The sequence below is a fragment of the Heterocephalus glaber genome, unplaced genomic scaffold (genome assembly GCF_053883595.1).
Source record: "Heterocephalus glaber isolate CG9 unplaced genomic scaffold, H.glaber_assembly_v1.0 deba00000122, whole genome shotgun sequence".
Lineage (NCBI taxonomy): Eukaryota > Metazoa > Chordata > Mammalia > Rodentia > Bathyergidae > Heterocephalus > Heterocephalus glaber.
The window spans coordinates 88,842,908-88,860,609 of NW_028258138.1; the positions used below are offsets into that span (position 1 = coordinate 88,842,908).

The 17,702-nt window shown below is 45.5% G+C and overlaps 1 protein-coding gene across 6 annotated transcripts in view; it reads left to right on the forward strand.

Annotated features, from left to right (window-relative positions):
- Positions 1–17,702, forward strand: part of Gch1 (GTP cyclohydrolase 1) — a 41,333-nt gene that overhangs the window by 20,855 nt on the left and 2,776 nt on the right. For 2 of the 6 annotated variants that reach the window (XM_004835499.4, XM_013074646.3), the window contains exons 2-4: positions 2,998–3,108; positions 4,463–4,572; positions 9,898–9,953. In XM_004835499.4, the coding sequence (XP_004835556.1) occupies positions 2,998–3,108; positions 4,463–4,572; positions 9,898–9,953 (277 nt within the window). The other 4 variants (XM_004835500.4, XM_021261925.2, XR_015439231.1 and 1 more) reach the window with 3 other exon arrangements.

A 17,702-nucleotide genomic window follows, 5' to 3' on the forward strand; every position in this document is an offset into this window, starting at 1 on the left:
TATTCCATTACCACATGGGGCATTAAGCCATATGACAGTTACTAGTCTTTTTTTCTTTTTGGTTTAATTTTATTTTGAGGATGTAAATACTTTTGTGTTCAAAGTCAAATAATTATATTCGTGGATGTCTTATTTTTATCTATCTCCCTTATCTCTTTGTCCTTCATAGACTGTCATTTTTATTAGCTGTTTGATTTATCCTTCCGGTCTTTCTTTCTGTAGATAAACATGTATGTGTGTATATGTTTAATCTTCCTCTCTTGATTTTCTTTGCAAAATGATCACATTCTGTACTACCATTTTTAAAACTTATTTTTAGTCTTCTTCTTCTTCTTCTTTTTTTTTTTTTGGTATTGGGATTGAACTCAGGACCTCGTGGTTGCCAGGCAGGTGCTGTGCCACTGAGCTGTATCCCTGGCTAAAACTTATTTTTAAAAGTTAGCTTGATTAGGGTATAACTAGGGTTCAGTGGCATTCACGAGCTCTGGACACACCATGTGAGACTTGGCAGATATATATAGTTGTGCAGTCACCAGTATAGTGAGATAGATGCCTTTTTCAGTACCCAAAAAAGTTTCTTGCTATGCTTTTGTAGCCGAATCCTCTGTCTCAGTTTTCTGGCCCCTGATAAACCCGTCTGCTGTCACTATAGTTTTGTCTTCCCTGAATCTGATACCTAGGTACAGTTGCTAGGTGATTTCATCATGCATACCTTATAGATCACACTTACACAAACTAAGACAGCTGTGGTCTTATGGGACTGCCATTGTATTTGAGATCTGTCATTGGCTGACCTGTCATCATGCTGTGCACGACGGTTGTCTTTTCTGTGTATGTATGTGGCTTCTTTCACTGAGAATACTACTTAGGTGGGATGTACAGGTGCAGACTCCCTATGATGAGTGTTATCATTATGTATGCCTAAAATGCACCAATATATGCTTTGCTATAAGAAAAAAATCCAACCATAAACAAATTCTTGGTATCTGCATCTGTGTTCTTACATGTAATTCACTCTATTTTAAAAATTATTTTTATTTTTTATTATTATTTCTTGGTACTGAGGATCAAACTCAGGACTTCACGCTGGCCAGGCAGGTGCTATGCTGTTGAGCTACATCCCCGGCCCTAATTCACTCTATTTTAACACCAAATAGCACAACATTGTTTATACTTTTGCCTGATGGACATTGTTCTATTTGTATTTTTTTATTTTGAGAGCTCGTTTGGAGGTTCTAGCAGGAGGACGCAGCTACCTGCATACCCGTGACCCAGGAAACGGTCCCTCTATGGGGGTGGTTGCCCTCTTTGACCTGGTTGGGAGCTTTGGAAGGGCCTCACATAGAGCGGTGAGAGAGGCAGGTAGGGACACCCGCCTAGCCAGCCAGATCAGCTGAGTCAACCCTGGCGATCTGTGGGGTGACAGATGTCGCAGCCAGATCGGTCTCACATCTTGTATTTTTTATTTTGAAATAATTTTAGACTTAAAGAACAATTACAAAAGCACTACAGTTGTCCTATATCTTTCTCAAAGCTCCTTCTAATGAAACATCTCATGGCTATGGTTACAATTATTGTATTTTAGAAATTAATATTGGTACAATAGTATAAGCTGCAGTATTCATTCAGATTTTAGTTTTTTCATTGCATTTAGTTTTGTTTATCTTATCTCCCCCAATCTGACAGTTCCTCAGTATTTCTATGTCTTTTTTGTTTTTTGATTGTACCGGGTATAGAGCCTAGAGCCTTCAGACTAAGTGACATCCTAGCCCTTTTTAAATTTTGAGACAGATTCTCACTAAGATGCCCTGGCGAGGCTTGAATTTGTGATCCTCCTACTTCAGCCTCCCAGAGTGCTGGGATTACAGGTGTGTACCACCACATCTGGCTTCTTGGTGATTTAAAAGAGTACTTATTTAGGTATTTTGTAGGACATCCTTCCATTTTCCTGATGACTAGAATATCGTTTTATATTATTGGAATGAATCCCACAGAGGCAACGTGTCATACTAGGAGTACATAGCGTCCTGTCTCCCTCCTGGTAAAATTAGCCACAGTCATTTGGTTAAAGTGTCATCTGTAGGTGTCTCCACTCTAAAGTCTCACAGGAAGTCACTGTTCTCCTTTGGACTCTGCCACAGGCACATTATCACTTTTTAACTTTAGTGTACACAAGACCCATAGTTTAGCAATTCTGCTGGCCTTGATTCTAAGAGCAATGACTAACTTCGCTGACATGGTGATGAGCATATTTAATCCCCATGACGTCCCTGTGAAGTTGGTGCTTTATTCATGCCCATTTCACAGCCAAGAGGACTGAGGCACAGAATGTCTTGCCCAAGGTCCCAGAGCCAGTAAATGAGAACCAGATCCCCACAGCGGCATGTGGCTGTCACCCATGCTTAGTCTGGGGATTTTTTTTTTTCCTTTTTTGCCACAGAAAATGAATTTGTCTGACATTTGACAGTCCTCTTGCTCCTTAGGAAATTTCTGTTTGTCTTTACTTTCAGGACTATTTCTTGTATGACCGAAGACGTTAATAAGCTCAATAGGAAGTGACATTGTAGCAACATCTTGGAGAAATCTAGGGTACTTCAGGCTCACTGAGGAGCTATTTTTGGACTTCTTCCAAAATATGATGGAAGATTGGGGCAGAATATTCAGAATAGAAAATTGCTTTTGGAGAAGGAACTTCCAGAATGACAGTGAGCTTTTTCCTCCCTGGGTTTTCACCAGCAACTCCTAGCAGAGGTCACTTCTGTGTCATCTGTGTGGTCTACACTGCACACACTTTCCCTGGCCACACTCAGGACTTGCCAGCTGCACGGTCCCCCGCGTCTGTGACTGGCCTGACTCGGGGCTGGTGACTGCTTTCCATGTGACTCAGGGTCTGCCAGCCCTGAGGCACTAGGGTCAGGGCTGTGGGCGGACGTCTGCGAGTTGCGCCTGACTCATGCAGCCTGCCTTTCCAAGGACTTCATCTCTTCTCCTCTCCAGGTCATACTGTGAAGACTGAGTGTCCCTCAAGTCCTTACAGTCACACAGCAAAGTGTCTTGCCATATTGGGTCTGCCAAGCTGGGCAAGTAGAAGCGCAGGACTTTTTCTAGGTATATATTTATTTTGTAAAAGGACATGCAACTGTCCTTGCTTGTAGCTTCTTTTCTCTTTTGAAGACAGTAGAGCTGAAGAATCCTCCTTGTCACCAGGCATTCACCTACACTGCTGTTTGGATACCACTGCTGGGTTACCATGGCAAGGATTGGGTACCATGGCTGGGTTGCCATGGTGAGGGTTGGGCACCACGGCTGGGTTGCCATGGCAAGGATGGGGCTCTTGTCCTTCATCCCGCCAGGATCAGGTCAGGGTGTTCTTGCAGTTCGAGCATCAGAAAGCTCAGCATCCCTCAGGCATCTTCACATTAATTTCTGTTTTGCAAATAAGATTCTGAAGCTTGGCTAGTACAGTTTATAATAGGAAGGCCTTTCAGACGCCTGTTGTAGCTTGCCGTGTGTGCTAGGGTTCATAGCTTGCCCAAGTCACTGGTGTCCCCCAGACCTCCCCAGTGAGGTGTCTACATACAAACACTGGGGTTTATTTCCTTAGGAAGGCGACGGTTTAGGTAGAACAAGTCTGATGCCCACCTATAGTAACTGAAAAGTGTTATAGGTCTACAAAATTATTTGGGGAATTGAAAATAGAGGTTAAATCATTTGTTTGGTGTTGATTTTTTGAGACAGGGTCTTACTGTGTAGTTCAGGCTGGCCTTGAACTCACTGTGTAGCCCAGTCTGGCCTTAACCTCACAGTGATCCTGAGGCAGGAGTTTGTTATGAGTTTGAGGCCAGTGTGGACCAGTGAGTTCAAGACCAGTCTGAACTACATAGAGAGATCCTGTGTCAAAAAAAAAACCCCAAAGGGCCAGGGATTTAGCTCAGTGGTTTTGCCACCTGCTGTGCAAGCACAAGGACCCGAGTTTGATCCCCAGTACCAAAAAAAAAACAAAAACAAAAAACCCAAAAGTGCCTCGAAAGCGCAAGGTCCCGAGTTCAATCCCTGATACCAAAAAAAAAAAAAAAAAGCGCAACCAAACAGAAAAAGAAAAAGAGAGTGAAAGTGGCCCATTTCTACCACCAGAAATAGCCACTTTTATTCTGGCATACCTGTTTTCTCCCTCTTCACCCCTCTTTATCATACTGTAGAAATATTTATAATCCTGCATTTCCCATGTAGCACAGTATTAAGGATTCTTTTTTTTTTAAGGATTCTTTTATATCATTTAAAGAAAAAAACTTTGCTAATTTGAATGGGAAAATTAACTCATTTTAGTTTGTATTTCCTTTTTCTGCAAGATCAATATTCTGTTTAATGTTTACTATCTTTTCATATTTAATCATAGAGGCTTTTGGACATTGTATTTTTCTATAAAATTGGAAAGGTTACTAAGGCAAGCCTCTGATTTCAGATGTCCTGAATGATGCTATATTTGATGAAGATCATGATGAGATGGTGATTGTAAAGGACATCGATATGTACTCCATGTGTGAACATCACCTTGTTCCATTTGTTGGAAAGGTAAGGTTTCCCTTGTCATTCCCTACCAGTTTAGAAAAGCATAGTGAAAGTTTTAAAGTTAGGATAATTGTATTTGAAATCACCAGCTGCTAATTCCTAATACCCCCAGATATTTACAGTTATGCACAAATATTTACTCTTCATCAAACCTGGCTCATCCAAAACTTGAAATTCTACAAAAACAAAAGCAAAATAGCAGCTGGCGCCTAGGGCAAGCCTTCTGTACTAAATACCATGTTAATAGGTTAAGGTAATGAGGTGAAAGTAGCATTTTTAAAAAAGTAGCTGCCACAGGCTCTAAAATCCTTTGCTGTCTTTATTTTGGCTGAATAATGTTTGATCTAAGATGAATGTGTATATGGAATGACATGAGCAGTAATGACTGCAGAATTTTGGGGGGCAGAGGTTTTGATTTGCAGCCAACCATTTCTAGATTAGAAAAAAGGAATCTTATGCAACTAGATAATGTATTATCTAGTTTGTTACAGTTAAACATAATGTCTTAGTTACTTTTGTGTTGCTGGAACAAAATACCAACACCCACAAGTTAAAGGAGGAGAGGTTTATTTTAGTTCCCAGTTTGTAGAGGTTTCAGTCCATAGTTGGCTGGCTCCAAGGAAGGCCAGCATGGCAGAGGGGTGTGACAGAATAGAAACAGTCCATGGCAAGGCAGGCAGGAAGCAGGAAGCAGTGGCAAGCCTCTCTTTCCCTTTTTATTCCATCCAGGCTGCAAGCCTGTTGGTTGGTGCCACTCACATATGTGTTGGGATATGTTGGGTCTTCTGTCCTCATTTAATCCATCCAGCCACACCCAGAGGCATGATAATCCAAGTAGTGGACTAATACAGTTATCACACCTTTAATCCATATTTACACACCCTAGATCCAACTGCCTCATAAAGCCCCACCTATGAGTGTATGAGGCTTTAGGGGGCTATCTAGACACAAGCCATAACATATACTTTTGAGAACATGTGGATTTAGGACAGAGTTGTCCTGTTCCCCTACTCCACAATGCTTTTGTTTTATTTTGACTTTTTATTAATAATAGTCAAACAGAAGTCTTTTAGGAAACAGTATTATGAAAACCTATATACCCACCACCTAAATTTAATAAGCATTAACTTTGCTTCATTTTTTGTTAACTTTTTTGTTTGTTTGTTTTGCTTTTTGTAGTACTAGGGATTAAATTAGGACCTCCTACGTGCTAGGAAAGCACTCTCCCATGAGGCTACATTCCTAGCCCTTTAAAAAAACATTTTTACTTTGATACAAGGATCTCTAAATTGCCTAGGTTGGCCTTAAACTTGTGATATTCCTGCCTCAGCCTCTGGAGTCTGTGGGATTACAGGCCTGTGCCACCATGCCCAGTTTACTTTATTTTTCACTTTTTCGTGGAAGTAAAACATGGAAGAATGCAGAAATAGCAAGGGCACCTCTTACCACTCATGGAGCAACAGCTAGAACATGACTAACCTCTGGGAAGGGACCTCCTTCCTGTCCCTTTTTTTCTTTTGTACCGGAGATTGAACTCCGGTCCTTGCGCTTGTGAGGCAGGCGGCGGAACCAGTGAGCTAAATCCTTGGGCCTCCTATCCCTTCTTAAGCTCTGCCCCAGCCCTTGGCCCGCAGGTAGCCAGCACATGAGCTTCCAACACTAGAGACTAGATTTGTTTTTCCGTCATGTGTACGTGGAAAGAATCTGCAGTTTGGCCTCTTTTGTATCTGACTTCTTTTGTCTGCGCTGTAAGATTCATTGATGTTCGTGCCTTTTGTTATTATATATTATCACACTGTGCAAATGTACAGCTTGTCTATCCTGATCTCAGTGGACCTTTGCACATCTGTGTTTCTATTTTGGGGGGGTGGGAGCTACTGAAAACAGTGCTGGCATGAGCTTTCTCTTGGTGCATGTATTATATATGCATTTCTGCTAGGAGTCCATCATGGGTGGGACTCCAGGCCCATGGTGTAAACCCACGGCTGCCGTACTCAGTGCTGACCTATGGCTCTTCGAAGTGGTTGTGCCAATTTATACTCCCAGCAGCTCATGGGAGCACTGTCTCACATTCTTTTTCTTTTTTTTTGGTACCGGGGATCGAACTCGGGACCTTGCGCTTGCAGAGGCAGGCGACGGAACCACTGAGCTAAACCCCTGGCCCCTGTCTCAAATTCTTGCCAACATTGGCACTTCCTGTCTTACGATTAGTATTCCATTGTGTGTAGTGGTATCGCTTTAAAAAAAGTTTTATCAGGAAAATCTCAATCATACGTAACAATAGAAAGACTGGTATAGTAAGTTCATGTTCCCCAAAACTAGCTTCTCCAGTTATCACATTATATCTAGATCCCCATTCACCATGTGGAACCAAATCCCAGCCATTGTACAGTGGATCCTTGAGTTATGACTGGCCTGACATACGAACAACTTGGGTTATGACCAGAATTTTAGTTTTACTTGCAACCAAAGTCTTGAATTACAACCTGAATGCCAACCACTTGTGCCTCCAGATGGTCTCAGATACAGATTTAACTCTTAAAGAGTTCTGGAAGGAACACTCCAACATCCTTTCCTGTGTGGGGTACCTGAGAAATCCTGGGCCAGTGTCTCTCTAAGGACACTGAGATCTGCCTGTGTACAGGAGAGGGACTTTGAAGGCTGTGTAGAGGAGCCTGAGCCTTCAATAGAACAACTCGAATTACAACCAGCCTCGGGAACGAATTGAGTTTGTAAGTCAAGGGTCCTCAGTACTCTTTTTTTCTATAATTTCTTCCAGTCTCTCTCTCTAAATGATGAATCTTTAAAAAAGAACCCCCCTCCAAAAGAAAACCCAATTTAAGATGCCATCTAATAAGTTAGCAGTACTTCAGCATATTAAGGAATATAAGGTATGTTACAGTCAGCCCGCCAACTTTTAATCATTGTCATCCCTAAAATATTTACATATGCTATCAGTTAATATCCATCTCTCAACTTACTTAGGCACTGTGGCAATACCACAAACAAAATTAGCAGTGATTTCTAAGGAGCATTAATAAGTAACCCATATTTAAATGTTTCTGATTTTCTCTCGTTTTACTGTTGATTTCCTGAAACAAGAACCCAGCTAAGAGTCACATTTGTGTTTCCATTCCATCTACTGATGTCTCTTAAGTCTCTTTACCCTAAAACAGCCCCCCACCCCACCCCGTACCCAGTTCTCCCGTTGAGAGGCCCTGGCTGGGTGTCTATGGAGATCCCTCCTCACTTCCTCCGGGTTCCTTTAGCCCTCTGGATTTCTGGTCAGGAGATTAGTTACAGCTTCATGTTACTAAGGTGAATGCTGATGACAGAGGTGAACACGGGGCTGAGGACCTGGTATTCTGTCCCCTTGGGAGGAGGCTGCCATATCGGCTGAGGAGGAGGGGGACCGTAGGCCCCCCCTCTGGTCTCCATTGTGGGTGAGAAAGTCAGGCTCCCATTGGGTGAGTATAGGGCCTTGTTGGCCTGGCTGGGCCCCACCTCATCCTGAGCTCAGGTGTGTAGTATAGTAGTTTCTGCTGCATTCATGTCCTTGCTAACCCTGACCTTTAGATGTATTGTTCAGTGATGATTTTCTAAAATGGACATTTAAATGAATTGGAATCTTAAGAAAGGCCCAAAATAGTACTGACTGTAACACATTGTAGCTCTGCACACAAGCATAAAAGTTTCAGGTATGTGCAAGGCCTCAGTCCTGTGGGAAAGCTTTCACTCTTCGGGTTTTCTTTGAAACATCTGACACTCAGCCACTACTTTCCTTTCTCCTCCTGCCTACCAGGAAGGCGATGAGGTGGAATTTGAACTGTTACAGGATGGCTCTAGTAGATGAAAGATTACTGAGGACTCTTAGGTCAGTCATGGAGGTGCACAGCATACCCTGGGCCTTTAGATCGACAGTCTTTATACAAGTGTGGATGTGATTTTTTTTTTTTTTAATATAAAGGAACTGGACCCAGGGCCTCATATATGCTAGGCAAGCACTCTACCACTTACCTTCTTGTCTGTCTGTCTATCATCTATCTGTTTTGTTTTGGTTTTTTTGGTACCGGGGATCGAACTTGGGTCCTTGCGCTTGTGCAGCAGGCGGTGAAACTACTGAGCTAAATCCCCAGCCCTCATCTATCTGATTGAAACAGGATCTCCCAAAGTTGTCCAGGCTGGCCTCACCCTCTCCAGTATAGTTGGGATTGCAGCCCTGTAGTTTTATGTCCAGCTAATTGACTGCTCACAGTAATCACTCTACAGGCTTTTCTATTGGTTTTTTTTTTTTTTTGGTACTGAGGATCAAACTTGGGACCTTGCACTTGCAAGGCAGGCGGCGGAACCACTGAGCTAAACCCCCAGCCCCACTCTACAGGCTTTTAAGAGAACTAGCCTTTCCTCACACTGACCACTGGGCTGGAAAGTGGCTGGCATTTACCAGCCAGGGCCTCACTGGTGCCCCTACACTGCCAGGCAGGCTCCCCTGGCACAGCCCCGTGGGACCCATTCTTGGGGCCTGTTTTGCTGAGCCATTTCCCTGTTGGGGTGATGGAGCTCGCTGGAAGCCAGGTGTCCAGGCCCCCAAGGGCACTGAGCTCCCCGTGCAACAAGGCTCCTGGGGTCCTGAGCCCACCATGCTGGGCGAGAGGCAGCACTGAGGCGTGCAGTTCCTGCCACAGCAGCAGTCTCTCTGGCCTGTCTGATGTCACTAAGGGTCCCGAGTCCCTTCTTGTGAACGTTTCTCCTCCATGGACAAAAGACACGCAGAACTTAACTTTAGCACGAGTGTCACAGCCATGCTTTACATGTGTCATTTGAGCTTTTGGAGGCTGGCTTTGCCTCGACCACCTAGCCAGGCTGCCCTTGAACTCGTGACTCTCTTGCTGCAGTCCCCTGAGCCTGGGATTACAGGTGTGTGCCTGGCTTCAGTTGTCATTTGTAACAGACTAAGTGCTGTGTAGTAACCCTTTACTTTTTTTTTTTAAGTCAGAGTCACACTATGTGTTCAGGCTGGCCTTAAACTCACTATGTAGCCCAGGCTGGCTTCGTACTCACTGTGATCCTTCTGCCTCTGCCTCCCGAGTGCTGGGATTATAGGCGTGTACCACCACACTTGCCATCCTTTTACTGTCTTTACTTAATTTAGGAAGTATTCCCATCATCATTCCATTTAGGTCTTAAGGCTTCACATGTTTTGAAGGTACATTGTCATCATGTTGAATTTACACGTAAATATGCAGTCCCCTTCCTGTGTTCCTTCCCGTATTTAATGTCCCAGTGCTCTCCCTGCCTTTGGCTCACGAGTTCTCTCTCCTCTCGAAGGTCCACATCGGCTATCTCCCTAACAAGCAAGTCCTTGGCCTCAGCAAGCTGGCGAGGTAAGTACGAGCGTGTGGCGATCAGACCGGCCCTGTCTACTGCCAGCGCTTCACCCAGCCTTCTCTCTCCTGGGTCTGGCTCTAACTTGGAACTCAGGTCGCAGCTGAACATTTATAATTGCAGCCAGCCATGGTGGTGCACACGTGTAACCCCATTTCATGGGAGGCTGAGGCAGGAGGATCATTGAGTTCGAGGTCAAGTCTGGCTTACATTGCGGGACCTTGTCTGGAATACCTCTGCCAAGACTGTGCAGTCACCAAGGCGTCAGAATACTGGTCCTGAAGTGGGGGTGCTCTTGTCATCTCACGTCCTGTGTTGCCTATCCCCTGCCTCCCAGGCACATACTTGCAGTTTTCACCCGCAGCTTCCTCTGTAGAGCCTTCCCTGACTGCAGGGAATGTGGGGTGACCTTCAATCCAGCCCAGGTTTCAGGGGGCTCAGTTAACAGTGATAGGTGGGAGAGGAGACACAGGCAGCCATCTCCCTATGCTTAAGCCACCCTTGAAGTCACTATGTAGCCCGGGCTGCCCTGAACTCAGTGGTGATCCTCCTGCCTCAGCCTCCTGAATGCCTGTCTCTGTTTTCAGACTTTGACCCCAGCTCCTTGGGGGGCCTGGCTCCACCCCGACTCCCTCTGTACCTGTGCCCAGGTTCCTGGGCACCCAGGAGCCTGTCCTCACTTCTGGGTCCCTGGGCTCTGTGGGCTGTACCTCCCTGTCCCCTGACACGGGGCGCTCTCCAGATCCGCTCTTCTCGGCTGCAGTCTTCCTTTTGGTTCTTTATCCTGCCACTTCTCCATGGAGACGCTGGGATTTGCTGTGGTCCTTCCCCAGGGCCCGACCCTTTCCAGTCCTGTGTCCATCTGTACAAACCACACCAGGGATCCAACCACTCTCTGCCATGCTGTTCCCTTTGCTTTGTTTTTGCTTCCATTTTTCTCCTTCATCTGTGTTAGGAATTTAGGGGCGAGCAGGTAGAGGAAATGCACTGAACTTCCTCGCTTCCTGGCCTCATCCCTGCTCAGCACCCTCGCTGCTTGCAGGTCTGCTGGGTGCTGGAGGAGATGACAGATCCTGGCCCAGGCGCTTTGCACAGTAGGGCTGTCACCTCTTGCGCCCAGGGGTGGCTGAGGAAGGGCCTTGGTGCTGATCCAGGCAGTGAATCTCAGTCATTTTAAGTAGCCACTCCCTCTGGGGACTTGCTCCCAAGTAATATGTAAAATCAGGTTCGTGAGCCCCTGAATAGCAGTAGCTATTGAAGTCGGTTACTTTTACAGTTCTGGAGCTCAGTCTGAATTCTGGGCATTCAGTGCTGCTGCGTCCTCCCTCGGCAGCACTGCGCAGGCTTCCCATGGACTCCCGGCTCCCCACCTACTTTCTCCCGGCTCCTTCAGACTTCAGGGGGCTCGGGCCAGCTGGGCCAGGCCACCCCACACCCTGCGCCCCAGCATCCTCCACACACTGCCTGCGCACACAGGCGGAGGGTGGGGGTCACAGGCCTGGGATGCAGGAGTCAGAGGTCCCAAGCATTTCCTCTCCCAGGAACAGGAACAGGTCTCAAATAATCAATCCTGCAGCAGCACAAAGGAGTTGCTTATCCCCACGAGGAGTTGTTTACATTAATAAGATTAAAACTTGAGAAGAAATCGTAACCGCAAACCAAACCACTCTGTACGCTATTAGGTGTTCTGTCAGAGCCTGGAACCAAGGGTCTGTTAAACAGAAAAGGAACGAAGGGCTGATCCAGCTGCCCATTGCTTCCGAGAACTAGGAATATTTAAGGAGCGAAGAGTAACCAAGCAGACTGCTCATCTTAGCCGAGCCTCCCTGCTCGTTTTAATCTTGTGTGTGAGCTCTGTTCGCTGCTTGTCTCCAACGGATGACCTTTCAGTGCCGGTGCAGTCAAATGTCAGGCAGAAAAGCTTAAGCAGCAGCAAAATGCCAGGCGGGAGCTGGCCGGGTTCAACTGGGAGAGTCCAAGAGTAAACTTAGTTGGAATAGAAACCCCTTGTGTTGGTAAAGAGCCACGGAATTTGTTTCGTTGCCTTAGAGTACTTGAAGGAATGTGATGAAATCTTGAAATCTTGAATTCGGAAGATGGACAGGGATGAGAGACCCAGACAGGTGAGAAGCGCCTGTGGGTGTGGCCGGCGCATGCGCAGAGGCTGATGGTGGGGGGAGGCGCTGTCCCAGTTACGCAGTTGCTGAGGCCAGGTTCATGGATGGACTTAAAGATTTAGGCAAGGATGACTGGGAGACCGCAGAGGAAGGCAAGGTGGGCATTCGACTACAGAGGGAACATCCTATTTTATTTTCTTCTATTATAGGAATAATACACTGCCAGGAAGGTGGCATGTGGCCGTAGTCCTAGCTACTTGGAAGGCTGAGGCAGGAGGATCACTTGAACCCAGAAGGTGAAGGCAAGGCTGACCACATAGCGGGGGCCTTGTCTCAAAAACAAAAAAATCTAAACCAGTTAGATATCAATGAATGAATAAAACAGAAGCTTTCCCTGCCTATTTAAATTCTTCAGAATTAGAACTATAGATACTTCTTTTATTAACCTTTTGGAAAATATCTATGCAAACACAAATATATACATATAGTTTTTTTGGTTTTTTGTTGGGTTTTTTTTGGTACCAGGGATTGAACTCGGGACCTTGCGCTTGCGAGGCAGGCGGCGGAACCACTGAGCTAAATCCCTGGCCCTGTATATGTATAATTTTTAAAAACCTAGCATAACAAACCCCCAAAGGGATTATGCCCTATATGCTATAATACAGCTTGTTTTTTTCTTTAATTTAATTTAATTATTTATTTTTTGGTACCAGGGATTGAACTTGGGTCCTTGCACTTATGAGGCAGGTGGTAGAACCACTGTGCTAAATTCCCGGCCCAATTTAATTTTTTTTGGTACTGGGGATCAAACTTGGGTCCTTGCGCTTTCGGGGCAGGCCTTGGAACCATTGAGCAAAGTCCCTGACCCCCTCTTTGATTTTAAATACCTTGAGGTTCCTGGAAGGTCAAGAGTATCCAATGATCTCTTGAGGGTTATATAATATTCCTTCAATGGATGGGTAGATTCACTTAGCCAATCTTTGATATAGATAAGAATCATTTGTAGTTTGAGACTGTTGTCCAAAGGAAAAGATTGCTTTGGCAAATATGTTTTTATATATTACCTCTGCACACTTTGAATCTGCCTGTAAGATAAATTACCAGAATAGAGCTTTCTAGGTTAGGGTGGCTGAATTTCGGGTCTTACCAAATTGTGGTCCAGAAAGATCACGCTGACTTCTGCTATGAAATATATCAACACTGTGTCTTCCCCACACCTTTGCTAACACTGGCTTTCATAACATTTCTACAACTTTGCCAGATGCTGAGTGAAAAATGGTATCTACTGATTTGAGTTTCCCCTTTTTTTTTCTTTTTTCTATTTTTTGAGTTTCCCTTTTTCCTTTCCTGTTGAACCAAGAGCCTCGTGCGTGCCAGGAAACCTCTACCGTGGGGCTTCACCTCCAGCCTAATTTGGGTTTCTCTAATAGGGCGAAGTTGAATTCTTTCTGAAATTTTCTAATTTCCCTTTGGCTTGCTTGTCTCTTTTTAAATTTCAATTTTTTAGAGCCGCAGAGACAGAAAGTACCAAAGGGAGTGCCCTCTCATCTCTGCCTCCACAGGTGCCCTCAGGGGTACTGACTGTCACCCCTTCCTTTTTAGTCTCCACACATGAGAGGAGACAGTCGACACTTGCCTGTGTCTGGCTTACTCCCCTTCATGTGTTCTCCCATTCTGTCCATTTCCCTGTGATGACAGTGTCACCTTCTTCATGGCCGAGTAGTACTCCACCGTGTAATACTGTCTTTTCTTTATCCGTCGTCTGCTGATGCACCCAGCCTGCCCTCCTGGCTTGGGTACTGTGAAGAGGGCTGAGATAAAGTGTGCAACAGGCGCCTCTTCTGCACGCCGGCTGTTTCCTTTGGGTAGACGCCTGGTGGTGGCATGGCCGGGCCTTTCTGGTCCTGCCTGACCGTGCTGACCTCTGCGGAGCCAGTGCCAAATCCCCCTGTGCCCCTCCCTCCTCCCACACGCGCTCTGTTTATTTCTCTGATGGCCACAAGGACAACTGCACCATGGGTTTCCTCTGCCATTCCCGATGGTAAGGGTCCTGCTGCTCGCGTGCTTTTTATTTTTCGCTCGCATTTTATTCCCGGTCCCTCCGCCGTCTCGTGGTGTTAACGCATTCTGGTCGGGTGCTGCACACGGTCAGGTGTCTTGGGTTCTGCTTTGCAGTATTATTTCCCCATTAAGCAATGTAAGACTTCTATAGTCAGACATTGTTTGGTATGTTTTAATTGTGGGGAGCTGGTGCATATGCACAGCGCATCTTAATTCTTCTTACACCCCCTCCCGCTCTCCTTTTTTGGTATTTATTTGGCCTCGTTTTCACTTCCTGATCTTTGCTACACTGTAAATACTATATTTTGGGTGAGGGGTGAGGCCGAGCGGGCCCTGCTGCAGGCAGCGCCCCTTCCCGTCCCTCTGGGCTTCCTTCAGTCTCTGCAGGACTCCTCTCATCTTCTGCCCGGAGACTCTCCTGCCTCTGCCTTCTTAGGGTCCTGAAATCTGTTCCTGTGTTCTTTCCCTAGCGTGGATTTAATCCTGCTCTTCCTCTTCGTCTCCCATGGCTTTTAAGGTAAAATCCAAACTTTTGAATAATTTAGGAAACCCCCAGAGAGTAGAAATCACAGGTCCCAGAGGTGAAAACCTTGTAGCAGGGATTGCTGCAAAGTTGGCCTGAGAGGACACGTGGTGACAGGTGGGAACGGAAGGCTGTGGAACTGGAAGTAGGCCTCGGACACTTCAGGGATGTTACGGGAATGGAGGAAAGGGAACCCGGTGAGTTAGGAAACCTGGATGTGCAAGTGACTGTTAAAAAGGGGGCGAGATGGGAAAGGGAAAGACCCAGTCCGGTCCACTTGTAGGCGTTTTATGTTTATTAGCACGTTTGTAGCACACAGCGTCATGTGGGGGAGGCGCTACGAGTGCGCAATGCGTCTTCATTCTCCTTTTCTCCTCTTGCCTTTCCCTCCCTCCATCTCCTATTTGCAGTGGCTCTATCTCCCTATTTCATATGATATCTTATTTTGCTCTTTAACTTATTTATACTTTGGGTTGCAGTATGTAAGCTTGTGTGTCTGATTTATTTCCCTTAACATTATGGTCTCAAGGTGCATCTGTTTTCCTACAGAAATTTATCCTTCTCGATGGCAGAGTAGTACTCCATTGTGTGTAAATACCACATTTTCTTTATCCATTCATCTGTTAATGGACATACAGGCTACTTCCAAGATTTAGCTATTGTGAGTTGTGCCACTATGAACATGGGTGTGCATGGATCACTGTAATATGATGTCTTTAAGACTCTGGGGAGGATATCTGGCTCAAATGGAATTTCTTGTTTTAGTTTTCTGAGGCATCTCCATACTGATTTAGTTTCCTTTTCCCCCACAGCCTTGCCAACATTTTTTTATTATTTGATTTCTTGATGATGGCCATTCTTTCTGGAGTAAAATGGAATCTCAGTGGGGTTGTTTGTTTATTTTTATTTTAGAGACAGGAAGGATTTCGTTATGTAGTCCAGGCTGGCCTCGAACTCGCGGCAGTCCTCCTTCAGCCTCTCAAGTGCTGGGACTACAGGCGTGTGCCACCACACCTGGATTTTAGTGTTGTTGTGGTTTGTATTTCCTTAATGGCAGAGGTGCTGAACATTTTCTCGTGTATTTATTTGCCATCTGTACTTCTTTTTTTTGTGTTTCTTGGCACCAGGGATCAAACTCAGGACCTTGCGCTTTCAAGGCAGGTGCTGGCAACACTGAGCCAAATCACTGGCCCTGCCACCTGTACTTCTGAAAAGTGTCTGCTCATTTCAGTTGCCCATGTTTTGGTTGGGACTCAGTCAGTATTAGAGATGTTCTTTCATACTTGCAAGTAACCGTTGGTTTTTGTGTTATTTTAATCATTCACGAGCATAGAAGAATCTTTAAAGCTACACGGCTTATTTGAGGAAGCTGCCCCTTCCTGACAGCCGAGCTGGGTAAAGCCTGCTAGCATGTAGATCAGTCTCAGTTATGAATGTAGTTGTGAAAATTCTGAATGGCCAGAAGTTGACTGTAACTTGTTAGTTCCAATACTGTTTTCAAACCCAAATATGGTTCTTCCAGTGCAACAGTGGCTTCTTTTAAAATCAACAGCAGCTGCTGATGCCCAGAGTGGGGTGAAGGGCCTGATTCTCCCCATGGGGACAGATGGTGACACTGGTGAGAGGCCACAGGGGTTGGCTGCACGGGCCCCGAGTCTGGGCCCTGTCCACACTGTCCCCACAGAGCCCCAGGCCTGTGTCAGTCCCAGGGGTTGGGGTCAGAGTCACCACTGCCCATGGGGCCTTCAGAAAGCTCTGGGCTGGGCTGGATGTGGCTCAGTGCAGAGCAGGCCCAACCCTGGGTTGGATCCTGCACCATGTGCCCCCCTCATCCCAAGGCAGTGACTTAGTTACGGCAGCCCAGAGAGGTGACTTTGCAGGCAGCGTGCAGAGCTAAGTGTCAGTGCTCAAACCATGAAGTCCCAATCTTTCATCCGGCTTCTAAGAATTCTCCCAAATGAAATTCCAGGGAACACGATTTTCCCAAAGTAAGAGAAAGCAAGCCCTACGTGGACAGAGCACAGGTGCTGGGGTGATCAGATGCAGAGCTCTAGACAAGGATATTAAAAAGTAAGAGTGCTCATGGTTGACCAAGGAGTCAGAAGCCTTCAGGCCAACTGGAAGGAGAACCAAATGTACCTTCTAGGCTGGAAATTTAGCTCAGTGGTTCTGCCACCTGCCTCGAAAGCACAAGGTCCTGAGTTCAATCGCCGGTACCAAAAACAAAAACAAAAACAAAAATGTACCTTCTAGAAATAAAGACAAAAATATGATAAGTGACATCCAAGAGTAATAGGCTCATTACCTAGCAGAATAGGCACAGGTGAAAGTATAGTAAACTGAAAGAAAGGTTTGAAGAGATTGTGCAGAATATAACACAGGCAAGCGGAAGATGGGAGAGAATTGAATTCGAGGGTCTCCTGCACCCTGAGAAAAGCCTCAGGTCCACTGGTGATGGCTGTGGCAGCAGCAGTATTGAAAGACAGATGACTGTCGATATCACACTAGAATTCCATCCTCAGCAGATACCTCTCGAGCAATCCTCATTTAAGAATGAGGGCAAAAGAAAGATTTTTAATTCAGAAAAGCTGTATAATTCAGTCCTTACTTGAAAACAGAAACAACCAGGAAGGAGAAATGATAAGCTCTGAGGACGGGGATGTGTTCTCCTGAGATCACAGAGGCCTGTAACAAAAATCTGCCTGGATGACATGCTTGACCTGCAAGCAGCCGCTGTCTGCCGGAAGCAGGCAGGCACCATTGTGATCATGAAGTATTAGAAGCTTTCCTGTTGCAATGCATTTAACACTGTGGTCCAATATTGTATCCAAAATTCGACTCAAGAAAAAAAGGACGAGTTGGCATGCAGGTGCATGCCTATAACCCCAGGACTCAGGAGGCTGAGGCAGGAGGATTGCCTCAAGTTCGAGGCCAGCCTGAATTACATATCACAACTCCGTCTCCAAGAAAGAAAGAATAAATTAAAAAAAGAAAAATGAGAGAGGTAAATGAATATGTGAAAGAAATACTTAAACTTTTAAAACCAA